The sequence below is a fragment of the Pristiophorus japonicus genome, chromosome 2, assembly GCF_044704955.1.
Source record: "Pristiophorus japonicus isolate sPriJap1 chromosome 2, sPriJap1.hap1, whole genome shotgun sequence".
Classification (NCBI taxonomy): Eukaryota; Metazoa; Chordata; class Chondrichthyes; family Pristiophoridae; genus Pristiophorus; species Pristiophorus japonicus.
This window is the reverse complement of record NC_091978.1, coordinates 227,413,465-227,440,030: the sequence shown is the minus strand read 5'-3', so window position 1 is coordinate 227,440,030 and position 26,566 is coordinate 227,413,465. Positions and strand designations below refer to the sequence as shown.

General features: G+C 45.7%; 1 protein-coding gene across 1 annotated transcript in view; it reads left to right on the top strand.

The window, feature by feature from the left end:
* Positions 1 to 6,830: 6,830 nt before the first annotated feature.
* Positions 6,831 to 26,566, top strand: part of sdad1 (SDA1 domain containing 1) — a 102,619-nt gene continuing 82,883 nt past the window's right edge. The window contains exons 1-5 of the mRNA XM_070871049.1: positions 6,831 to 7,002; positions 13,050 to 13,154; positions 19,391 to 19,489; positions 21,719 to 21,829; positions 21,918 to 21,989. Of these exons, the coding sequence (XP_070727150.1) occupies positions 6,913 to 7,002; positions 13,050 to 13,154; positions 19,391 to 19,489; positions 21,719 to 21,829; positions 21,918 to 21,989 (477 nt within the window). The 5' untranslated portion in view covers positions 6,831 to 6,912. The remainder of the gene's footprint in view (positions 7,003 to 13,049; positions 13,155 to 19,390; positions 19,490 to 21,718; positions 21,830 to 21,917; positions 21,990 to 26,566) is intronic.

The following is a 26,566-nucleotide window of genomic DNA, read 5'->3' as shown; positions in this document are numbered from 1 at the left end:
GATGCATTGGTTGTAATCTACCAAAATTCCCTGCATTCTGGGGAGGTCCCAGCATATTGGAAAACCGCAAATGTAAAGCTCCTATTTAAAAAAGGAGGCAGACAGAAAGCAGGAAACTATAGACCAATTAGCCTAACATCTATCGTTGGGAAAATGTTGGAGTCCATTATTAAGGAAGCAGTAGCGAGACATTTGGAAAAGCATAATTCAATCAAGCAGAGTCTGCATGGTTTTATGAAAGGGAAATCATGTTTGACAAATTTGCTGGAATTCTTTGAAGGTGTAACGAGCAAGGTGGATAAGGGGGAACCAATGGATGTGGTGTATTTGGATTTTTAGAAGGCATTTGATAAGATGCCACACAAGAGGTTACTGCACAAGATAACAGCTCACGGGGTTAGGGGTACTATATTAGCATGGATAGAGGATTGGCTAACTAACAGGAAACAGAGAGTCGGGATAAATGGGTCATTTTCCGGTTGGCAAACAGTGACTTGTGGGGTGCCGCAGGAATTGGTGCTGGGTCCTCAACTATTTACAATCTATATTAATGACGTGGATGAAGGGACCGAGTGTAATGTAGCCAAGTTTGCTGATGATACAAAGGTGGGTGGGAAAGTAAATTGTGAGGAGGACACAAAAAATCTGCAAAGGGATATAGACAGGCTAATTGAGTGGGCAAAAATTTGGCAGATGGAATATAGGGCCCAAGTTTCCACATGATAAAAAACTGGCGCCCCTCTGAGCTGGGCACCCGTTTTTCGCGCCTAAAACGGCGCCGGAAAAAGAACTCGCAATTCTGGAGCGTTCTGCAGCTCTTTGTCTGTTTGGCGCGGCGCCCAGGGGGCGGAACCTACACTCGCGCCGATTTTGTAAGTGGGAGGGGGCGGGTACTATTTAAATTAGTTTTTTTCCTGCCGGCAACGCTGCGCGTGCGCGTTGGAGCGTTCGCACACGCGCAGTGTGAAAAAAACATTGGCACTCGGCCATTTTTGTAGTTCTTTGTAGCTGTTTAATTTTTGAACATTTTTTAATAAAAGCACATTGCCATCAGCACATCAGCACTTGCAGCCTTCTCGCTGTCTCCTTCCCCCCTCTCCCGCGGGAAAGAACGGGCGCCTCCTCCCCCCTCCGCGGGAAAGAACGGGCGCCTCCTCCCCCCCCCCGCGGGAAGAACGGGCGCCTCCTCTCCCCCCCGCAGGAAGAACGGGCGCCTCCTCCCCCCCCCCGCGGGAAAGAACGGGCACCTCCTCCCCCCCCGCGGGAAGAACGGGCGCCTCCTCTCCCCCCCGCAGGAAGAACGGGCGCCTCCTCCCCCCCCCGCGGGAAAGAACGGGCACCTCCTCCCCCCCCCCCCCCGCGGGAAGAACGGGCGCCTCAGGCTGACTGCAGCATTCTCCGTGTCTGAAGCACTTTCACACAGGTAGGAAGATGGTTTATTTAATCTTTTCTTTGCTTATAAATGTTTATTCAGGTTGGATTTATTTGTATAATATTTGTAGAAGTATAAATAAGGATTTATTGTAGAATTTAATGACTTCCCTTCCCCCCCCCCTCGTTCTGAACGCCTAATTTGCCTGATTTTTTAATGTGTAGAACAGGTTTTTTCAGTTCTACAAAAATCTTCACTTGCTCCATTCTAAGTTAGTTTGGAGTACGTTTTCACTGTGGAAACTTTGAAATCAGGCGTCAGTGGCCGGACACGCCCCCTTTTGAAGAAAAAATTCTGTTCCAAAGTAGAACTGTTCTACCTGACTAGAACTGCAGAAAAAAAAATGTGGAGAATTGCGATTTCTAAGATAGTCCGTTCTCCACCAGTTGCTCCTAAAAATCAGGCGCAAATCATGTGGAAACTTGGGCCCATAATGTTGGAAAATGTGAGGTTATCCACTTTGGCAGAAAGAATAGAAAAGGAAATTATAATTTAAATGGAGAAAAATTGCAAAGTGCTGCAGTACAGAGAGACCTGAGGATCTTTGTGCATGAATCACAAAAAGTTAGTATGCAGGTACAGCAACTAATCAGGAAGGCAAATGGAATGTTGTCCTTTATTGAAAGAGGGATAGAGTATAAAAGCAGAGAAGCCCTGCTACAATTGTACATGGTATTGGTGAGGCCTCACCTGGAGTACTGCGTACAATGTTGGCCTCCGTATTTAAGGAAGGATATACTTGCATTGGAGGCTGTTCAGAGAAGGTTCACTAGGTTGATTCCGGTGATGAGGGGGTTGACTTATGAGGATAGATTGAGTAGGTTGGGCCTATACACATTGGAGTTCAGAAGAATGAGAGGTGATCTTATTGAAACATATAAAATAATGAGAAGGCTCGACAAGATGGATGCAGAGAGGATATTTCCACTTATAGGGGAAACTAAAACTATGGGGCATAGTCTCAGAATAAGGGGCCACCCATTTAAAACTGAGATGAGGAGTAATGTCTTCTCTCAGGATGGTTGTAAATCTGTAGAATTCTCTGCCCCTGATTGCTGTGGAGGCTCGTCCATTGAATATATTTAAGGCAGTGTGGCTGTGAGGAGGATGCTAAGTGGCTGCAAGGTGACTTGGACAGGTTAGGTGAGTGGGCAAATGCATGGCAGATACAGTATAATGTAGATAAATGTGAGGTTATCCACTTTGGGGGCAAATACACAAAGGCAGAATATTATCTGAATGGTGACAGATTAGGAAAAGGGGAGGTGCAACGAGACCTGGGTGTCATGGTTCATCAGTCATTGAAAGTTGGCATGCAGGTATAGCAGGCGGTGAAGAAGGCAAATGGCATGTTGACCTTCATAGCGAGAAGATTTGTGTATAGGAGCAGGGAGGGCCTTGGTGAAGCCACGCCTTGAATATTGTGTACAGTTTTGGTCTCCTAATCTGAGGAAGGACATTCTTGCAATTGAGGGAATGCAGTGAAGGTTCACCAGACTGATTCCTGGGATGGCAGGACTGACATATGAAGAAAGACTGGATCGACTAGGCTTATATTCACTGGAATTTAGAAGAATGAGAGGGGCTCTCATAGAAATATATAAAATTCTGACAGGATTGGGCAGGTTAGATGCAGGAAGAATGTTCCCGATGTTGTGGAAGTCCAGAACCAAGGGTCACAGTCTAAGGATAAGGGGTAAGCCATTTAGGACCGAGATGAGGAGGAACTTCTTCACCCAGAGAGTGGTGAACCTGTGGAATTCTCTACCACAGAAAGTTGTTGAGGCCAGTTCGTTAGATATATTCAAAAGGGAGTTAGATGTGGCCCTTACGGCTAAGGGGATGAAGGGGTATGGAGAGAAAGCAGGAAAGGGGTACTGAGGGAATGATCGGCCATGATCTTATTGAATGGTGGTGCAGGGTCGAAGGGCCAAATGGTCTACTCCTGCACCTATTTTCTATGTTTCTATGTTTCAGAGGTAGACAGATTTTTGAGCAATAAGGGAATAAAAGATTATGGGACGCGTGCAGTTGAGTCTATGATCAGATCAGCTATGATCTTATTAAATGGTGGAGCAAGCTCGAGGGGCCAAATGGCCTTCCCTTGCTCCTATTTCTTATGTTCTTATAGCACAATCCTCTCATCTCAGTAATTAATCTATTGAATCTTCATTGCACCGCCTCCAATGCAAGTATATCGTTCCTTAGATAAGGGGACCAGAACTGTGCACAGTATTCCTGGTGTGGACTTACCAAAGCCCTGTGTAACTGAAGAAAGACGTTCTTACTCTTGTACTCCAACCCGCTTTCAATAAAGGCCAACATGCCTTTTGCCTCCCTAATTGCTTGCTGTACCTGCATGGTAACTTTCTGTGTTTCTTGTACAAGAACACCCAAATCTCTCTGAACATCAAAAATGTAAAGTTTCTCACCATTTAAAAAATATTCTGTTTTTCTATTCTTCCTACCAAAGTGAATAACTTCACATTTCCCCACATTATACTCCATTTGCCACCTTATTGCCCAATCACTGAATCTGTCTATATCCCTTTGCAGACACTTTGTGTTCTCCTCACAGCTTACTGTCCCACCTAGCTTTGTATGGTCAGTGAACGTGGGTACATTACACTTGGTTGCTTCATCCAAGTCATGAATATAGTTTGTAAGTAGCTGAGACCCAAGCACTGATCCTTGCGGCATTCCACTAGTTACAACCTCCCAACCTGAAAATGACCTGTTTATCCCTACTCTCTATTTTTTGTCCGTTAACCAATCCTTTATCCATCCTAATATATTACAGGTTGAACCTCCCGTATTCAGAATGCTCTGGACCTGGCCTCTTTTGGATAAGGGATTTTTCTGGATGAGTGGTGGTCACGTTAAATTGGATGGTACAGGTACTGAGCAAGGGGATATCGGAGCTGGCTGGCTGGCTTGGGGCTGGGAGTATGGCAGAGAGATCATGGGAGGGGGTGAGCGGTGGATCGCAGGGTCAGGCCAGCGATTACAGGAGTCAGCAGCGAGAAAAGACTTCAATTTGTTCATGTCAGAATTCTGCACATGTGCCACCCGGGTGGTCGGGAATGGTTCTGGACAAGGGATGGTTCTGGATAAGGGAGTAATGGATAAGGGAGGTTCAACCTGTTCCTCCAACCCATGAGCCCTTAATTTGCATAACAATCTTTTATATGGCACCTATCGAATGCCATTTGGAAATCCAAATATACTGCATCCACTGGTTCCCCTTTATCTACCCTGCTGGTTACATTCTCAAAAACCCTAATAAATTTATCAAACATGATTTCCATTTCATAAAAACATGTTGACTCTGCCTAATCATTTCATGATTTTCTAAATGCCCTTCCTTCATAATAGATTCGAACATTTTCCCCGACGACTGATGTCAGGCTAACTGGCCTGTAGTTCCCGGTTTTCTCTCTACCCCACTTTCTTGAATAGATGTGTTATGTTTGCTACCTTCCGATCCCCTGGGACCGTTCTAGAATCTAGGGAATTTTGGAAGATCGCAACCAATGTTTCCATCAAGCTGCAGCCACCTCTTTTAGAATCCTAGGATGTAGGCCATCAGGGCTAGGAGATTTGTTGGCTTTTAGTCCCATTAGTTTCTCTAGTACTTTTTCCTCAACTGATATTAATTACTTTAAGTTCCTCACTTTCATTAACCCCTTATTTCTGCACTATGTTAGTATGCCTTTTGTGTCTGCTACTGTGAAGACAGATACAAAATATTTGTTTAACGTCTCTGCCATTTCATAATTCCCCATTATAATTTCTCTTGCTTGAAGGGACCAATGTTTACTTTTGCTACTCTCTTCCTTTTAACATACTTGTAGAAGCTCTTAGTCGTTTTTTATATATCTTGCTAGTTTACTCCCATATTCTGTTTTTTTCATTTATCATTTTTTTGGTCATAAAAAATTACCTTGACCATGCTGCACTATCCCTCCTTGTCCTCCTGAATCTCTCTGTAGCCTTTGACATGGTTGACCGTACAATCCTCCTTTAACACCTCTTCTCTTTTGGCCATCTTAGTGGGACTTCCCTGGTTTGATTCCACTCTTACCTGTTTGATTGCAGCCACAGCATCTCCAGGAATGGCTTTACTTCCCCTTTCCACACCAGTCCCCTGATCTATCCTTTGTCCTTCCTCTTCCTCATTGGTGTGCTGCCTCTTGGCAACATCATCTGCAGACATGGGTCAGCTTCCACATATGCACTGATGACACCCATCTCTATCTCTCCACCACCTCTCTCGATCTCTCCATTCATCATCATCATAGGCAGTCCCTCGGAATCAAGGAAGACTTGTTTCCACTCTTAACATGAGTTCTTAGGTGGCTGTACTGTCCAATACGAGAACCACAGTCTCTGTCACAGGTGGGACAGATAGTCGTTGAGGGAAGGGGTGGGTGGGACTGGTTTGCCGCACGCTCTTTCTGCTGCTTGATTTCTGCATGCTCTCGGCGACGAGACTCGAGGTGCTCAGCGCCCTCCCGGATGCACTTCCTCCACTTAGGGCGAACTTTAGCCAGGGACTCCCAGGTGTCAGTGGAGATGTTGCACTTTATCAGGGAGACTTTGACGGTGTCCTTGCAACGTTTCCACTGCCCATCTTTGGCTTATTTGCCGTGAAGGAGTTCCGAGTAGAGCGTTTGCTTTGGGAGTCTCGTGTCTGGCATGCGAACTACGTGGCTTGCCCAGCGGACCTGTGGTCAGTGCTTCAATGCTGGGGATGTTGGCCTGGACGAGGACGCTAATGTTGGTGCGTCTGTCCTCCCAGGGGATTTGTAGGATCTTGCGAAGATATCGTTGGTGGTATTTCTCCAGTGACTTGAGGTGTCTACTGTATATGGTCTATGTTTCTGAGCCACACAGGAGGGCGGGTATTACTACAGCCCTGTATACCATGAGCTTGGTGACAGTTTTGAGAGCCTGGTCTTCAAACATTCTTTTCCTCAGGCGGCTCTCATCGTCAATGTCTGCTCTTGTTGATCGGAGGCTACCAACTCTCCACTGCCACTGTGATGTCTGACTACTTGTACAACATCCAATCATGGATGAGCAGCAATTTCTCCAGCTGAACATCAGAAACTCTGCACCCGTTTCACTGATTACTGCTTAGATTTTTCTCCTCGGGAGGTTTTATCTTTTGTTGTATAATTCAACGTTCCAAAAATAAAAAGCCCACAAACTAATTGGAATAAAGTTTAAAACCAGAACAAAGTTCTGACTCAAATTCCCATTGGGATCTGCTCATGATAATAACCAACGTTGAAAAATATTATGCTATTATTGTGAAATACAAGGACAACAATTTAACAATGAAATTCCCGCATTTGCACTTTTTTTCTTTCTAGCTTGTGATTTCGAAATCGTTTGCTTTTTGTCCCTTCGCGGTGACGGTCAGAGCGTTGCCGGGTCGGGCACATTGCCGAAGGATCGGAGCCATTGCCGCGACCATGTCCGCAAGGAACAACAACAAGTTGCCCAGTAACTTGCCCCAGCTGCAGAACCTGATTAAAAGGGACCCGCGCTCTTATACAGAGGAGGTGAGTGACGATCGAGCAGCCCGGACTCTCGCCTTGTCTTATTTACAATCAGCTGTTATTCAATTGAGTTCAGTGCAAGGCCAATGGATCCTCGTGCTCCCGGCACTCATTGTAAATCCGCAGTTTTTAATTCGTTACTGTATCTCCATCAACGTCAATCAAGCCGTTATTATTAAAGGCTGCCACTTTTTCGGAAATATTAGGACTAAGCTTTATAATTTCATAAAGTGAAAAGTGATTCTCAATTGCAAATCCTTTTAAATTAGTGGAATGCTATCTGCTGTAAAGTGAGCGGGGGATGGGCTGAGCTGAGCTTCCATGATGTTTTGAGGTATTGTCTTGGATCAAAATGGCCCTTTTAGCGCTTCTCAGTCCCTTCAGCAGGCAAAGTCACCACTTCAGGTGTGGGCATCTTGGTCCTATATCCAGACACCCACATGAGCAGGCATCTGAGGAAGCTGGCTGGCAAGGTCACATGATCTGTCACAGGAAAAGAGGATTGCATTATGAAGGCAGACTCTAGAATTATAGAATCGATACAGCACAGGAGGCCATTTGACCCATTGAATACGTGCCAACCTTCTGCAAGAGCATTTCAGCTAGTCCTACTCCCCTTCCCATTCCCTGTAGCCCTGCAAAAGAAACATAAAAATGTTTCTCCTCATGTTGCCTTTGGTTCTTGTCTAGACCCCTCATGATTTTGAACACCTATATCAAATCTCTCAACCTTCTCTGCTCTGAGGAGAACAACCCCAGCTTCTCCAGTCTATCCATGTAACTGAAGTCTCTCATCCCTGGAATCGTTCTTGTAAATCTTTTCTACACCCTCTCGAGGGCCTTTAAAGCCTTCCTAAAATGTGGTGCCCAGAATTGGATACAATACTCCAGTTGAGGCCGAACCAGTATTTTATAAAGGTTCTTCATGTTACTGGCTTTTGTACTCTATGCCTCTATGAAGCCCAGAATCACGTAAGCTTTTTTAACCGCTTTCTAAACCTGCTCTGCCACCTTCAATGATTTGTGCACATATACCCCAGGTCTCTCTGTTCATACACCCCCTTTAGGATTGTACCCTTTAGTTTATATTGCCTCTCCTCGTTCTTCCTACCAAAATTTCACTTCACGCTTTTTTGCGTTAAGGTTAAATTTCATCTGCCACGTGTCCGCCCATTCACCAACTTGTCTATGTCTTCTTGAAGTTTATCACTATCCTCCTCACTGTTCACTGTGCTTCCAAGTTTTGTGTCATCTACAAATTTTGAAATTGTGTCCTATACGTCCAAGTCATTAATATATATCAAGAAAAGCAGTCGTCTTAGTACTGACCTCTGGGGAACACTACTGTATACCACCTTCTCGTCTGAAAAATAACCATTCACCACTGCAGTTACTCTGTTTCCTGTCACTCAGCCAATTTTGTATCCATACTGGCACTGTCTCTTTTATTATATGGGCTTCAACTTTGCTGGCAAGTCTATTAAGTGGCACTTTATCAAATGCCTTTTTTAAGTTCATGTATACCACGTCAACGGCATTGCCCTCATCAACCCTCTCTGTTAGCTCACCAAAAAATTCAAGCAAGTTCGTTCAACACGATTTGCAGTTAACAAATCCATGCTGGCTTTCCTTAATTAATCCACACTTGTCCAAGTGACTACGAACTTTGTCCCTGAATAGCATTTCTAAAAGCTTCCCCACTGCCGAGGTTAAAGTGACTGGCCTGTAGTTGCTGGTTTTATCCTTACACCCTTTTTTGAACAAGGGTGTAAGAATAAAACAAGCAAAAAATGTTTTAACATTTGCAATTCTCTAATCTTCTGGCAGCACCCCCATATCTAAGGCGGATTGGAAGATTATGGCCAGTACCTCCACAATTTCCTCCTTAACTTCCCTCAGCATCTGAGGACGCATCCCATCCGGTCCTGATGACTTATCAACTTTAAGTACAGACAGCCTTTCTAGTACCTCTTTATCAATTTTTTTTTTCTTATCCACTATCTCCACTGCCTCCTCTTTCATTATGATTTTGGCAGCATTTTTTTCCTTGGTGAAGATAGATGCAAAGTAATTTAGTACCTCAGCCATGCCCTCTACCTCCATGCGTAGGTCTCCTTTTTGGTCCCTAATCGGCCCCATCCCTATTGCTCCCCATTTACTACATAAATGCCTACAGAAGACTTTTGAATTCCCTTTTATGTTAGCTGCCAATCTATTCTCATACTCTCTTTTCCCCTCACTTCCCCTCTGAATTTTCTATATTCGGCCTGATTATCACTTGTATTCTCAACCTGACATCTGTTATACGTGATCATTTTCTGCTTCATCTTATTGTCTATCTCTTTCGTCATCCAGGAAGCTTTGGCTTTAGTGGCCCTATCTTTCCCACTCGTGGGAATGTACCTCACCTGTACCCAAACCATCTCCTCTTTAAAGGCAACCCATTGTTTGAATACATTTTTGTCTGCCAATCTTTGATTCCAATTTACCTGGGCCAGATCCGTTCTCAACCCACTGAAATTTGCCTTCCTCCAATTAAGTATTTTTACTCTGGATTGCTCCCTGTTCTTTTCCGTAGCTAATCTAAACCTTATGATACTATGATCACTGTTCCCTAAATGTTCCCCTATTGACGCTTGCTCTACTTGACCCACCTCGTTCCCCAGAACCAGATCCAGCAATGCCTCCTTCCTCGTTGGGCCAGAAACGCACCGATCAAGAAAGTTCTCTTGAACACACTTCAGAAATTCTTCCCCCTTTCTGCCCTTTACACTATTATTGTTCCAGTTTATATTGGTTAATTTAAGTTCTCCAATTATAACTACTCTATAGTTCTTGCACCTCTCTGTAATTTCCCTGCAAATTTGCTTCTCTATATCTTTCCCACTAGTTGGTGGCCTATAGAATGCACCGAGTAGTGTAATGGCACCTCCTATTATTTCTTAACTCTAACCAAATCCTTGATCTCTCCAGCACTGTAACATTCTCCTTAACCAATACTGCCAACCCACCTCCTTTCTTTCCTTCCCTATCTTTCTGAACAGCTTGCATCCAGGAATATTTAAAACCCAACCCAGGTCTCGCCACTAAATCATATACCCATGTGGCTCTAGCCATCGTACGTGTGTTGGGTATAAGATCTGACCAGTGGGAGGGCTGATCTGATGCTGCAGACCTTGAGAGATTGCACTCCAAAGCTCTCAGAAGCTGGTTGCTACCATTCTCTCCAAATCATCCCCCAAAGTCTGAAGACCAATAGTGAAAGTATTTGCATCGGATGCACTAACTGGTTTGGGAGCTTCTTTGTTGGGGAGAGACCGATGCAGTTGTTTATGGTGTGTCCACTTACTCCAGGTAGTGTTGCTTGTGTCAAAGTGAGGAGATGTGTTCCCTGCCATCTGTCTCAGGTCCTCCAAATGGTCCCCAGTGCTTTCATATGCGTGGTCCTTAACCAGGACCCTTTTTAGAGCAGGCTCTTGAAGATCAGAGCCCACAGATTGGGAGCCAGGAGCTGACTCTGCTCCCTATGGTCAGATCCCACTTTCATCTCATTACTCCAACATCTTTTGTCTCATCCAGTGAAAAACACTCATTGGAACGACCTACAATGCTCCCCGGCGTATTTGTTTGGGCTGTGAAAAAGGGTGAATGATGATGTGAGTGAGGATGTGGTTGATAGGGCAGGGGTTGGAAGCCCATTTCCTTCTTTCTTCCCTGTTCTCAGTAGCATTTTGCTTTAGGTTATCTGGAAGGAAAGAAAATGAAGCAATGTTATAATATTAAGTGGCTATGATGACCGTTCCTCTGCATCTTTCAAAAAAGTTGCCCGATTACGTTGCTTTCTACTATGTTTGCACTCCCAAACCATTATACACCAAAACTGCAGAAAGACCAGACAAACCGTTGGCCCTCCAACATCTCAGTTTCCAACAGATTTTACTGCATGGCTCCTCAGGATTTTTGAAGCTTCTACCTCGTGAGGGGTAAAGAGGTCTAATGTTGGGGGAACCAGCACACGTTACCAGAGATTCCTGGATCACTTGCTACTGTGAGTGAGAAAGGAAGAAAACATGAGTACAGCTGTGAAGGCTGGCTCATACAACTGTTGTCTTCCCCATCCCCATTTGCCAACAATTGGTGCCTTAACTCTCCACTCTTTACGTGCTCTCTCACCTGCCTCCACTGCCGGCGTATCTGAGATGTTGTGGCCTATATTTGTACAGCCTCCACACTTCTCAGTGTTTAAAATAATCGTATCTCGTCATTTATGGCAAGGACAGTGATGCGAGTTCATGGCAGGTGGAAGCCCCTTCCTGTCTCACGTCTGGTGGCATAAGGGCGCCATCAGAATTTCGGATGTACAAACTGTAGCTTCGTGTGACCTTCAAACTCTGGCAATCCAACCTTTGAAGCCTAGACAATTCTATTCTACTCATGCCATCTATTTCTTATTTGCTGGTTTGTCCTATTTGAATTTTGTGGGCCTCGAGGTTTGGATAGGGCTGTTGCCTCATTGGTGCATAAATCCTAAATCAGAACAAGAACCTGCTAAAGTGCCACATAATAGGCTTGCCAGCAAAGTTGAAGCCCATGGAATAAAAGGACGGTGGCAGCATGGATATGAAATTGGTAAGTGATGAGAAACAGAGTAGTGATGAATGGTTGCTTTTCGGACTGGAGAAAGGTGTTGTTCCCCAAGGGTCTGGACTAGGATGACTGCTTTTCTTGATATATATTACTGACTTGGACTTGGTGTACAGGGCACAATTTTTAAATTTGCAGATGACACAAAACTTGGAAGTATAGTGAACAGTAACAAGGTTAGTGATAGACGTCAAGAGAACATAGGCTGGTCAAATGGACAGACACGTGGCAGATGAAATTTAACGCAGAAAAGTGCAAAATTATACATTTTGGTAGAAAGAATGAGGAAGGGCAATATAAACTAAAGGGTACAATCCTAAAGGGGGTGCATGAACAGAGGGACCTGGGGGTATATGTGCACAAATCGTTGAAGCTGGCAGGGCAGGTTGAGAAAGCAGTTAAAAAAGCATACAGAATCCTGGGCTTTATGAATAGAGGTATAGAGTACAAAATTGTGCTAATTATGATGAACCTTTACAAAATACTGGTTCGGCCTCAACTGGAGTACTGTGTCCAATTCTAGGCACCGTACTTTAGGAAGGATGTGAAGGCCTTCGAGAGGGCGCAGAAAAGATTTACAAGACCGGTTCCAGGGATGAGGTACTGCAGTTACATGGATAGACCGGAGAAGCTGCGATTGTTCGCCTTAGAGCAGAGAAGGTTGAGAGAAGATTTGATCAAGATGTTCAAAATCATGAGGGGTCGAGACTGAGTAGATAGAGAGAAACTATTCTCATTGGTGGAAGGGTTGAGAACCAGAGGGCACCGATTTAAGGTGATTGGCAGAAGAACCAAAGGAGACATGAGGAAAAACCTTTTTACGTAGTGAGTGTTTATGATCTGGAATACACTGCCTGAAAGGATGGTGGAAGCAGATTCAATCTTGCTTTTCAAAAGGGAATTGGATAAGTAACTGAAGGAAAATAATTTGCAGTGTTGCGGGGAAAGCGCGGAGGAGTGGGACTAACTGAAATGCTCTTGCAGAGAGTCTGTTTAAGTAACATTTTTAATAAAGGTATTAAAAGACAGAGGATAAATTGAATAATGTTATTGTGAAATATGTAATTTTATGAATTATTTTATTGTATAAACCCATATTTTGGATATTAGAAACTCCAGTTACTGAAACAAATGGTAATTAAAAAAAAAAGTCATAAAGCATTTGATTGATTTATAGGAACCAGATGACCAGACTGCGCAATCACATGGTCATGTACTCTAACTATAAAATAGCATGTCACACAGTATGATGCTCTTCACTTATCATGGTGCCACCTATGGGAGTAATGGGTACTGCAGTTATTTATAAAGCTTTTTACAATTAACCACGTATCCTGAATGGAAAATAAAACTTGTTTGTTAATGATTTAAGCTGTATTTATAAACCTTTTTCTTGCCACCCACAGTTTGTACAGCAGTATCATCACTACCAGTCAAATGTACGGATTTTCAAGCTACAGCCTGACAAGCCAAGTAAAGAGCTTTCTGAACTGGTGATGTTTCTGGCACAAGTAAGCACTGTTAACAGGATGTGTCTGCAGTGAAATATATGTGGGACTAAGAACCATGTGAACATGTTCTCTTGTGAAAGTTGAATAGAAGCCTTGTATAATGTATCATAGGGATAAAGCTTTTTGTAGGCTTTCCTGTTGTACTGTAGTACTCTAACTTTAAAGATTTGAATCAAACTTTATATGCATTTCTCATTATTGGACATATTTCTTTTCCTCAAGAATTTACATTCAACTTCCATTACTGGTCCACTCAAATCATTGAGAATGATTTGAGGGAGTTTTATTTGTTTTTTGATAGTTTTCTCTGCTCGCTGCAAACATCGACTTCTTGCGTGGTCATCATCATAAGCAGTCCCTCAAAATCAAGGAAGACTTGCTTCCACTCTAAAAGTGAGTTCTCAAGTGACTACAGTCCAATACGGGAATTACAGTCTCTGTCACAGGTGGGACAGACAGCTGTTGAAGGAAAAGGTGGCTGGGGAGCCTGGTTTGCCGCACGCTATTCCGCTGCCTGCGGTGTAGAGACTCGAGGTGCTCAGCGCTCTCCCGGAAACTCTTCCTCCTCTTAGGGTGGTCTTTGGCCAGGGATTCCCAGGTGTCGGTGGGGATGTTGCACTTTATCAAGGAGGAGTTGAGGGTGTCCTTGAAACGTTTCCTCTGCCCACCTGGGGATTGCCTGCCGTGTAGGAGTTCCAAGTAGAGTGCTTGCTTTGGGCATCTTGTGTCGGGCATGCGAACAATGTGGCCCACCCAAAGGAGCTGGTTGAATGTGGTCAGTGCTTCGATGCTGGCAATGTTGGCCTGATCGAGAACACTGAAGTTGGTGCGTCTATCCTCCCAGGGGATTTGTAGGATCTTGCGACGACATCATTGGTGGTATTTCTCCAGCGATTTGAGGTGTCTACTGTATATGGTCCACATCTCTGAGCCATACAGGAGGGTGATTATCACTACAGCCCTGTAGACCATAAGCTTGGTGCCAGATTTGAGGGCCTAATCTTCAAACACTCTCTTCCTCAGGCGACCGAAGGCTGCGCTGGCGCACTGGAGGTAATGTTGGACCTCGTCATCGATGTCTGCCCTTGCTGATAGTAGGCTCCAGAGGTATGGAAAGTTGTCCAAGGCCCCGCCGTGGATCTTGATGACTGGGGGGGCAGTGCTGTGTGGCGGGGTCAAGTTGGTGGAGGACCTTTGTTTTACAGATGTTTAGTGTAAGGCTTTTGTACGCCTCGGTGAAGATGGTTTGGAGTTCAGCCTCTGAATCTGCACCGATGCAAGCGTCGTCCGCGTTCTTTGTTTGACGACAGAGGATGGGATGGTCTTGGGTGTAGCCTGAAGGCGACGAAGATTGAACAGGTTCCTGCTAGTTCTATAGTTTGGTTCCACTCCAGCGGGGAGCTTGTTGACCATGAGTTGGGGCATTGCAGCGAGGAAGATCGAGAAGAGGGTTGGCGCGATGACGCAGTCCTGCTTGACTCCGGTCCGGACGTCGATTTGGGTCTTTGGTGGATCTGTTGGTCAGGATCACGGCTTGTATGTCGTTATGGAGCAGGCGGAGGATGGTGACAAACTTTTGGGGGCAGCCGAAATGGAGAAGGACGCTCCATAGTCCTTTGCGGTTAACAGTGTCAAACGCTTTTGTGAGGTCAAAGAAGGCCATGTACAGGGGTTGGTGCTATTCCCTGAATTTCTCTTGCAATTGTCGCGCCGTGAAGATCATGTCCGTTGTACCCCGTAGTGGACGGAATCCGCACCGTGACTCCGGGAACAGGTTCAGTTGATCCCCAATACCTTGTCCAACTGCCCGATATTGATGCACGAGCCTTGGCAATGAGTGTTGACAAACTGTTTGACCAGGGGGAGTAGTACAGCAGAACCCAATCCTGTCCTCACCCAAAATCTGCCCACCCGTACTTCCAGCAAGGATTCCTGAATAGCAATCAGAAGTGGGAACCTTAGGGCCCAAGTTTCCCCATGAGTTGCACCGTTTTTTTTGGTGTAACTTTATTTTTCTAGTGTATCTTTTTAGTTGCAAATATAGCCATTTAGTTTGTGCCAGTGTAAGTGAGTTAGTTAGGTTTTTTGTTTGGTCGATTTTTTTTTCAAAAGTGGGCCGTCCCAGCCACTTACACCATTTATGCCAATTTGGCCAGAAAAAAGTTGTACTAAACTAACTTAGGGCAGCGTATGTGTCCACTTTTGTCTGCACAGAAAGACCTTGCTTATAGTTAAGGAATCGGCGCAAGTAACAACATTTCAAGCACTACCAAGCACCAAACAAAGCATAAGCAGTAATAACAATTCAATAAAAAAATAAAGAAGTTAAGTAAAGAATTAAATTAACAAATAAAAGTACTGAATCAAATCCTACCTTAAATGGAACTATGTAGCGGCTGGCCGTGCGGGAGTCCGTTCGGCCAGGTCAAGGTGCGGGACACTGGCAAGCCCTTCGGCCAGGGCAAGAATCGGGAGAATACGGCATACCGGGGCTGTAGGAGGGAGGAGTATCAACGGAGAACGCGGCACGCTGGTGGGGGTGGGGGGGGGAAGTATCAACGGAGAACGCGGCTGTAGGGGGGTGGGTGCGGGGAGAGAGTATCAATGGAGAATGCGGCAGGCTATTGGGGGGGGGCGGGGGGGGGGTGCTAACGATGAGGGATAGAGAAGTCACATGACTGAAGGGGGGAGGGGTGGGGGAAGAACAAAAGACCTTTGGGTTTCTTGCCTTGTTTGGGGAGTGAGAAGAGCTGGGTTATGCTGCCATTTTGCACCACCTTTAATCTTTGAAAGTTTTAATTTTACTTTAAGGATGGGTGCATCAATCTCAGTGCCGCGGATTATTCAATGGTTATGCGCCACTGTGCTACGTAGGAGAGAATTTATTAGAGCTCATCGCATCGGGAACATCAGAACCCGTAGGCTGCTGGGCAGGAGGCGTTACACACCTCCGAGATTTTGAGTCAAACGTTCCTACCTGGACCTGAGTGAGGCAGATTGTGTCAGAAGGCTGCGTTTCTGCAGAGATGTTGTCCATGAGATCTGTAAGTTGGTGAGACCACAGTTAGCCGAGAAGCAGCAGGTGGATTTCCTTGTCTGTTGAAGTGAAGGTTACAGCTGCACTTTCCTTCTATGCCTCGGGATCGTTTCAAGGTACAACTGGAGATGTGTGCGCCATCTCTCAAGGTGCAATACAGATTTCCATTCGCCAGGTCACGGCTGCACTGTTTGCGCAGAGGAATGACTTCATCAAGTTCCCAATGACCGCACAAGAAATGCGTGACAGGGCTGTGGGCTTCTGCAGGATTGCTGGCTTCCCAAAGGTACAGGGCTGCATTGATTGTACCCACATTGCCTTGCGAGCACCTGTGGAGTATGCCGAGCAGTTCAGGAATAGAAAAGGCTTCCACTCCATTAATGTGCAGCTCGTGTGTGACAAGTATCGCATCATGTCAGTCGATGCAAGGTACTCTGGCAGCACCCATGATGCGTTCATCCTACACGACAGCGCTATATCTGACATGTTTGAGCAGCAGCAGCCAGAAGGGCAGAGCTGGCTACTGGGAGACAGGGTACGGCCTCGCCATCTGGCTCATGACACCCCTACGCGTAACCCGGACGGAAGTTGACCATCAATACAACATGTCGCACAGTAAGACATGCAGCATCATAGAGAGGACCATTGGCATCTTGAAACAGCGTTTCCGATGCCTGGACCATTTCGGAGGCAACTTGCAATATTCCCCTGAGATGGTCAGTCAGTTCACTGTTGTGTGCTGCATGCTGCATAACTTAGCCATCATGAGGCAGCAGCAGCTGGTAGTGGAAGACCCACCTGCGGTGAGAGTGCCTGATAATAATGATGTGGAAGATGCAGGTGACGAGCAGGAGGAGGGGGAGCTGGAGGAGGACGATGACGAGGATCAGGAGATCATGCAAGTGCCTGAGGCCGGAGCACGACGTCGTGACTGTCGTGTTCCTTTAACGATTGCTCGAGTCTTGCACGAGCAGCTCATCCGTGATCGCTTTACTGATGCTCAGCGACAACTGTTCCGCTTTGACATGTTTATCTTTTGCAGCTGTTCCTAAATGTTGTGTTGTGTTAATGGAACGTGATTCAGTTTCAATGTAAAAAATATTTGTTGAAAATTTTAGAATGTACTTCACTTTAAGTGTAATAAAATAATTTTGCACCCTCCATCTCAGGACATGGTACATTTCTCCTTGGCCTCGCCCTGGGTCTGTCTCACGGAACCCCTGAGGCACCGGTTGGGATGGTGTGGCCATGGGTGTTGCAGGCTGCATTCCACCAGCACTGGGACCCGGAACCTTAGATGGCAGGGCATTGAGTGTTCCATACTGCATTCCAGCAGCACTGGGAGGTGCAGGCTTGGATATTGGGGTACTGAATGATCCATACTGCATTCCAACAGCACTGGGAGGCACAGGCTGGGATATTGGGACACTGAATGATCCATACTGCATTCCAGCAGCACTGGGAGGCGCAGGCTGGGATATTGGGCCACTGAATGATCCAGACTGCATTCCAGCAGCACTGGGATGCACAGGCTGGGATATTGGGACACTGAATGATCCATACTGCATTCCAGCAGCACTGGGAGGCACAGGCTGGGATATTGGGACACTGAATGATCCATACTGCATTCCAGCAGCACTCGAACCCACAACCTCTGGACTTTCGAAAGCATCCAATGCAGGGACTAGGACGAGCTGAAACCATGGAATGTCGAAGCAGACCCTAAACCACTATGCAGGGACTGGGCTGCGCTCAAACCACGGAATGACGAATCAGAAATCATGGAAGTGCTTGGCAACGCAAGTTCAAGATTCTCCCCTTCATACCTCTCCATGGCCACCCCCTTCCCCCTACAAAGTTGGTGTGGCTCGCCTGCGTCTGAATCATCTTCTGTATCTTCAGGATTGGCATCAGGTTCTGCAAAATATAACAGAACAGTCAAATGGTTAGCAGCAGAGGAGGGGGCAGGATGGGTGGTATGAGTAGGCTCACATGTAGCAGACCAGGTAACAGGTTGATTTGAAGGGCCACGAGTAATTTTCAGTACTTACCCTCTCCCTTGCGTGTGGGCCCAGCTTGTGCAGTACTGATTGCTTTTCTCCAGCTAGGACCCATCAAAGCAGCGACCCTCTGTTCCAAGGGTGTCAGTGGGTGCAGATTTGGCGGGCCTCCTCCTGTTCGAGTTCTTTCCCTTTTCTTGTGGGCCAATTTCTTCTGCAAACATGAAAACAAAACTTGTTAAAGAGGGTGTCTTTCTGCCGGGTGGGACATACAGATGCAATTCATTGACAAATGAAAATATTACTTGCACTATCTGCTTGACCAAGGTCCTGCCATTTCTTTTTACACTGCCTTCCATTTCTCGTGGTATTCACCACTGCGCAGTAATCTTCTGCAACTTTGTTCGAGCGTTTATTAATTTCTTTGGGTGGCACTTTTGTGCGACCTCTGTTGCTCATATCCAGCTCCTGCCACCTTTCCTCGATTACATTCACTAGTACCTCCACTTCTTGATGCGTGAAATTCTTCGTTCTTGGCGCACAGTGTTGCATTGCTCTATTGAATTGACACTCAGTGATTTTTCAAAACACAAAGTCCTTATTTTGCTTGCAGCAATGAATGATTCTCACCTATGCAGTACTCCTTGTGGGTTTTAGCAGCTGATTTCTTGCAGAGTACTCCAAACAACACTCTTATAGCTTTCAAAACATCAAGCAGGCATCCAAAACTAAGTGAGAAGTTCTCCCTTTAAAAATGTCTGATTGCTAATGTTATTGCCCTACTGAGCATGTGCGAACGCTGCAACACGCATGCTTGTGCTGCCGGCACTCTCACAGGCACTCCGATCACGCCCCGCCCCCCTGTCGGCTCTGCGCAGCCAGCTCAGACCTAGCTCCACCTCCCTCTCTGCGCCACGCCACCTCGACAGACGGCCCGAGAATCAGCCATAATTGCAAGTATTTTTTTTGGCGCTGCTTTTGCTCTATAATGTAGACGGGGGGGTCGGAGGTGTATCCAAAAAAACCGGAGGGACAAATTTGGGCCCTTCATCCTTAACCAAGGTGCATCAAGGCTATGATAGCCTGCCCGACTGCCACCCTGTAAAATTGTCACATACTAATTCACTGTTGGAAAGGTGAGCATATTATTTATCATAAAAAGTAAGTGCTTGATGTCTTCCTTTCATTTAATTGAACAGGTTGCTCATTGTTACCCAGCTGAGCTAGCTAACTTTGCCCAGGAATTGAAAGAGCTTCTTTTCTCTCACCACACAATTCTGGACTCCAATCTGCGAATGGTAAACTATTCCTGATACAATTTATTTGTCACGTGTCAATTAAAAACCTTTTTTTTTCTTTTTATGTGGTGGATAATTGGTCCCCAATTGCTATGTGACATCAGAGTAAGATGTTTTGTAACAATTAATAGGGGGCTAAAAGAATTTCAGGATTTGTTGTTCATTATGGTCATAATTCAGGAGATGTGTAATGTGCAGGATGAGCAAGCAATGCGTATTATTTAATTAGGCATGTGAGGTATTCAGGATTTTAAGTTTTCTACTTTGAGTTTATGTTTAAAACTCTAGATATCTTGGGAATAGATTCCTTTTGGTGCTGATCAGATCATGTAGGTTGAGTAAAATAGTCCAATACTTAACAATTTAGTGTAAAATTTTTAAAGTATAAAACAATTTGCCAAATAACTTTTTTTTGAATTTAAAGACTTGTTTATATCTGCATCTTAAATATTTGAAATACCTGAATTATACTTTTATTCAGTTTGAATAATATTAATTAAGATCTGTACTGTTTAATTCACATTATTAGTATTGAGATTAATCAGATAGTCTAACCCGTTCAGTAGTACAGTATTGGCTATCATAATGCATTAATGTTCCGATGTACAGTAGCTGCAGAATGACCAGGGATGGGGGCTGCATTTTATGGCCATAATTCATCATACAATGGAGGAGAAATTCAATTTCAGCAGCAGTACAAAACGAGCAATAGCAAATCAGCAACCTGTTTTACACCAGGCCCGGTTACCGCTGAAGTTGAATATCACTCCCAATGAGTTTTATACAGCTGGTTTGGAGAAATGCAGCAGAGTCCTGGTGCTCTTTCAGAGGGCGGGTGAGCCACTCTGCCACATCTAGCAGCTGGTTACTGACTGGAAAAGGACACCTACCTACTTTCTTGGCTGCTGAAAATGTAGAAAGAACACGGGAGGCAGTTAGTGATCCAAGTGTGGGACTGGAGTCACCTGTAGGCCCAGACTGGGGCAGGGCGGACGGTTTCCTTTGGTAAAGGATATTGGGGAATCAGTTGGGTTTTAACAACAATCCCATAACCCGTGCTCACTTTTACTGAGAGCAGCTTGTGCAAACTGAATTCAAATTCTCAAACTGCAAGGGTGGGATTTAACTGGTGTTCTCTGGATTATTGATCCAGTAATGGAACCAGAACAGCACGTGATCAGACCGGGGGTGGGAAGGATCAGACTGGGGAGAGAGAAAGGGCAGGTGGGGCACAAGGGATCAGACTGGGGTGGAGAGGGATGTGTGCCCTGGGGACGGGATGGTGGAGCGTGGGGGAGCTATAACGTGTGTCCTGGGTTGGTGCAGGACGACAGTGAGGTAATGCATTTGGGGAGGTCTAACGAAGCGAGGGAATACACATTAAATTGTACAACACTGAAAAGTGTAGAGGAACAAAGGGACCTTGGAGTGCAGGTCCACAGATCCCTGAAAGTAACAAGCCAGGTAGATAAGGTGGTTAAGAAGGCATACGGAATGCTTGCCTTTATTAGTTCAGGCATGGAATACGTGAGCAGGGAGGTTATGCTTGAACTGTATAAAACACTGGTTAGGCCGCAACTGGAGTACTGTGTGCAGTTCTGGTCACCACGTTACAGAAAAGATGTGATTGCACTGGAAAAGGTGCAGAGGAGATTTACAAGAATGTTGCCTGGACTGGAGAATTTTGGCTATGAGGAAAGATTGGAGATGCTGAGTCTGTTTTCTTTGGAACAGAGGAGGCTAAGGGGAGACCTGATTGAGGTGTATACAATTATGTGGGGCCTCGATAGAGTGGATAGGAAGGACCTGTTTCCCTTAGCAGAGGGGTTAACAACCAGGGGCATAGATTGAAAGTAATTGTGGGAGGTTTAGAGGGGATTGGAGGGGACATTTCTTCACCCAGCGGGTGTTGGGGATCTGGAACTCACTGCCTGATAGGGTGGTAGAGGCAGAAACCCTCACCACATTTAAAAAAAATGCTTGAATGTGCACTTGAAGTGCCATTACCTCCAGGGCTACGGACCGAGAGCTGGAAAGTGGGATTAGGCCGGATAGCTCTTTGTCAGCCGGCACGGACATGATGGGCCAAAATGGCCTCCTTCCTTGCTGTAAATTTCTAACACATGAATCAAGGGATCAAAAGCTCCAAATACCTTATTTAATCGTTTTAATGTTGCACTATAGTTTTGATCTTAGTGCATTAATTATTTTTCTTGAAATCTTGTTTAGACATTTTGTAAAGCTTTGATTTTGTTGAGAAATAAGAACCTCCTGAATCCTACGGGTTTGCTGGAATTATTCTTTGAACTCCTGAGATGTCGTGACAAACTCCTCCGAAAGGTATGCTACTTGAACAATTTCAGAAGCAAAAAAGTGCAGGTGTTTTGGTGTTCCTGAATTTTAAAATGTTTAATTTTTATATTATTAGACCCTATACATGCATATTGTGACTGATATTAAGAATATCAACGCCAAACACAAAAACAACAAAGTGAACACGGTAAGTTTAAAAAAAAAACGTTATAAACCAGGATCGGTATTGGTTTTCAATTTATGTAGGACAAGATAAAATTTTTGTAGTGAATTTTCTATCTTGAAAGGATTCCTCATCCATGGGTTATAGAATGGTGTCACGTTTTGGCAGCTCTCGGGTTAAATGGTTGTGGTTTTGAATTAAAAACTATAAAATCATCTTAAAAGGTTACAAGTCATCAGATGTTAATATGGAAATATTGCTCAAGTTGTTAATCATGCCAGAGAATCTTATAAATAAGACTCCATGTGAGTATTGTCCTTCCCCTGCCTCCCATGAATGAATTATGCAGTGTGTTTTACATATTTGTAACTGTCAATAATTTAACACACATGTCCCTGCAAACCATTGTCTGAATTGGATGTATCACAATTGAATCATCAATGTTTACCTTCAAAATTAAAAAAAAAGCGTTCAAGTTATATTATACAGGTGCGACGTCCAAAATCCGGAGTTACGGACACTGGGTCGATCTGTGGCGAGGTCATCCGGAAACCAGAAAATGTTCCGAAATCCGGACTCCCCCGCCTCAGCGGCCCGACCTCACCCCGCCTCGGCCTGACCTTGCCTGGCCTTCCCCCGCCACAGCCCGACCTCCGGCCGCCCGATCTCCCCCGACCTCGGCCCTACCAACCTTCCCCGGCCTAGGCCTGCCCGGCCTTGACCCGATCTCCGGCCTCCCCCCTCCTCCGTCCTTGGCCTGCCCGACCTCCCCCAGCTTCGGCCCGGCCGACCTCCCCCGGTTCAAACTCCGGCCGCCCGATCTCCCCCGGCCTGAGCTCAGCCGACACGCCCCGGCCCGACTGACACCCCGCCCCCCCCCCCCCCCCCAACTTCTGGCGGACCAACTGACCCCCCCCCCACCCCGACCTCCGGCGGCCCGACTGAGCCCCCCCCCCTCCCCCGACCTCCGGCGCCCGACCGACCTCCCCTACCTACCTTACTTGGTCCAGGCAAAGATGTTCCGAAATCCGTAAATACCCGGAATCCGGAACAGCCGAGGTTCCGAGGTTTCCTGATCTAGGACGTCACACCTGTAACATTAAAATGCAAGACTCATAAGTGGAGAAACATGGAAGTTGTAACATTGAGCTTGTAGCATAGCCCTGTGAACTTTCCTGTCAGAATTGCAGAATCCTTACTAGAAGTACCAGCAGCAACTAGCTGGAATTTGCAGATTGCCTGAAAAAGGCTAGGGATCTTTGAGTACAATTGTTCCCTCTTTTTATATAGTAGTGGGGAAAATGTTGGAATCAATTTATTAAAGATGAAATAGCAGCGCATTTGGAAAGCAGTGATGGGATCGGTCCAAGTCAGCATGGATTTATGAAAGGGAAATCCTGCTTGACAAATCTTCTAGAATTCTTTGAGGATATAACTGGTAGAGTGGACAAGGGAGAACCAATGGTTGTGATGTATTTGGACTTTCAAAAGGCTTTTGACAAGGTCACACACAAGAGATTGGTGTGCAAAATTAAAGCACATGGTATTGGGGGTAATGTACTGACGTGGATAGAGAACTGGTTGGCAGACAGGAAGCAGAGAATCGGGATAAACAGGTCCTTTTCAGAATGGCAGGCAGTGACTAGTGGGGTGCCGCAGGGCTCAGTGCTGGGACCCCAGCTATTTACAATATACATTAATGATTTGGATGAGGGAATTGAGTGTAATATCTCCAAGTTTGCAGATGACACTAAACTGGATGGCGGTGTGAGCTGTGAGGAGGACGCTAAAAGACTGCAGGGTGACTTGGACAGGTTAGGTGAGTGGGCAAACGCGTGGCAGATGCAGAATAATGTGGATAAATGTGAGGTTATCCATTTTGGTGGCAAAAACACGAGGGAAGAATATTATCTGAATGGTGACAGATTAGGAAAAGGGGAGGTGCAACGAGACCTGGGTGTCATGGTACATCAGTCATTGAAAGTTGGCATGCAGGTACAGCAGGTGGCGAAGAAAGCAAATGGTATGTTGGCCTTCATAGTGTAGAGTCTCTTATATTCTTAGCAGTTGACGAGACTCGAGTCCGGTGATAGTATCCAGACAAACTTTATTGGCTTAGTTACATCTTGCAGTTACTAAGAATAAAGCGCACGCTACCGCGTGTTACAGCTTCAGTTATAATCGTGAACGGGGGGTGTCCCATCCTTCTCTACACGGGCTATTCCCTGATTGGACCCCCTGCTGTTACTGGGGTCAGTTTGTCGACTCCGGACTGGTCGTTGGTTATGACCCAGCTGTCCATTGCAGATAGCAATCGCCTTGGTCATGATGATGTGATTACCACATCATGCCCCCTCCTCCTGCTGTTCACTGTTTCGCAGCATGTTCCTGTTATCTGGTCGGAACAGCACTTAACCCTGTGATTGTGCTTTGGCCCCAACCACGCTGCAACCATTTCCATTGTTAGTGAGCACGTACACAGCACACAGCTACTCTATAATTATAAATTAATCAGGTCCCACAATAGTTAATCAGGTCCCACAATCCCCCCTTTGATTCCCACCTTAGCCGGAATCATAACGCCCCGATTATATATCTTAAGGTGCAGAAGTGGGTGGCGAAAGCCCCCTTCCACATTCCTTATTCCGGGGTTAGTCGTTGTCATCATACGCATAGCCAAACATCTAATCAAAGCAAACAAGCAGTATAATGCTACTATTACAGCAAATACAAATATAATTCCCTTTACCAATGAGCTGCCCATGGAGCCTAGCCATCCTGTGGCCCAGCTGCACAGTGTGGTAGCTGGGGGTTGTTTCAGTAGTTCTATCTCCTTTTTGATGTGATCTGCTAGGTTGTTGATATCCTCGGAACTATTCGGGATATACGGACAACACTTGGTGCCGATCAAGGCACATGTCCCCTCCCCTCTCCGCCAGGATAAAGTCTAAGGCCATTTGGTTTTGTAGGCCACTGTACGAATGGCCACCATTTCGGCGTTTATTTTAAGTAGGGCTCCCGCGGTATCATTCGCCACCTTTTCCAGGACGGATGCCATGTTAATGGACTCCCTTGCTAATTTACCAGTTCCATACCAAGGAACCAGAATGGCGAAGAACCTTTCAGTCTCCGTAATCGCCTGTTTACTCCTCTGTGGAGAAAACAACCCTGGAAGGGAAGTGGAGTGGCGAACATAACCCAAATAACAAGATCCTGTCCAGTTCTGTGGCAGCCAGGAATAAGCCCTGTGGCCGCAAAAAAAGTAGGTACCATTGTATGTGGAATATCGGCCACCTCCTATCACTACCTAAACTTATGTACAGTTCTGGCCCGGGGTGGTCTTATTTGGGAAATGCAGGAAGCTCTGCTTGCTTCCTTTCGTCATATTCATGTTTTGCCTACACATACTATTCCCCATTTCCTGCCCTCCGGTTTGGTTTCTGATCAGACATACCAACCCTTGTGGCCTGAGGTGTTAGTGAGGACCAAGAACGTGGGCTTTAGGGTCTGGTTATAATTGGGCTGATACCACCCCAAAAAGGTGTTTAACCCATAACCCGCCGAACGCCATTTGGCCTTTGGTAATTCTACGTCTTCTCCCAGACTATTGGTCCTGTTTCCGTTCGTATAGTTCTGGCTAAAAAACCATTCCGCCATCTCAGATTCATTGAAGGGGACCAGTCTCAAAGGAATTCCTCCCTTTGAATGGATCGGTACCTGTGTACATACCTAACAACTGGAGATGTTGGCTTCCTTAGCATAGCTATATGACATGTACATAAAAGTATTTACATGTAGCTCCATGTTACACAGGGGTAGGGTCAGACCCATGAGTACAATCAATCCAAACATTTTGTTGAGTTCAAAAGTTCAGTTCTTTTAGTCTGTTTCCGATACGGGTGCCCGTTTAACGTGCAAGGCGTGGATCCAAGCCTTCTTCCCTTGGATTTTAACCGCCGATCGGGTCGTCAGTAATACTTGGTACAGTCCTTCCCGCTTAGCTCCCAGCGATTCTTTGTGTATTTTCTTTACGTATACCCAAATTCCTGGGACGATATCGTGTCCTCGCTCCGGGGGTTCCCTCCAAGCCACTTTTACCTGTTGGGAAGCAGAACTGATAGCATTTGTTAAATTCTGGCAATATTCCAACAATGTGTCACTCATCAGGTGACCGTCTGCTTTTCGCAGATCGATGGTCCCCGGGAGAGATATTGGTCTCCCGGTGATCACCTCAAAAGGGCTTAAGCCTGTGGTTCGGTTTGGGGTGACCCTGATGCTACACAAGACCATTGGGAGTGCTTGAGGCCACAGGATCCCCCCTTGGTGGTACTTGGCCGGTCATTGTTTCAAAGTTCGATTCATACGCTGCACTTGGCCTGATGACTGTGGGTGATAAGGGCAATGTAGATTCCATGTGATGTTGAGCAATCTGCAGACCTCTTGGCACACGGCTCCAGTAAAATGGGTCCCCTAATCAGAGTCAATACTTGCGGGGACTCCCCATCTAGGTATATAGTCTTTGCACAGCACCTTAGCCGTGTGTGTGACGGTGCTCCTTCGGGTGAGTACGGCTTCCACCCACCTAGAGAATCGATCCACAA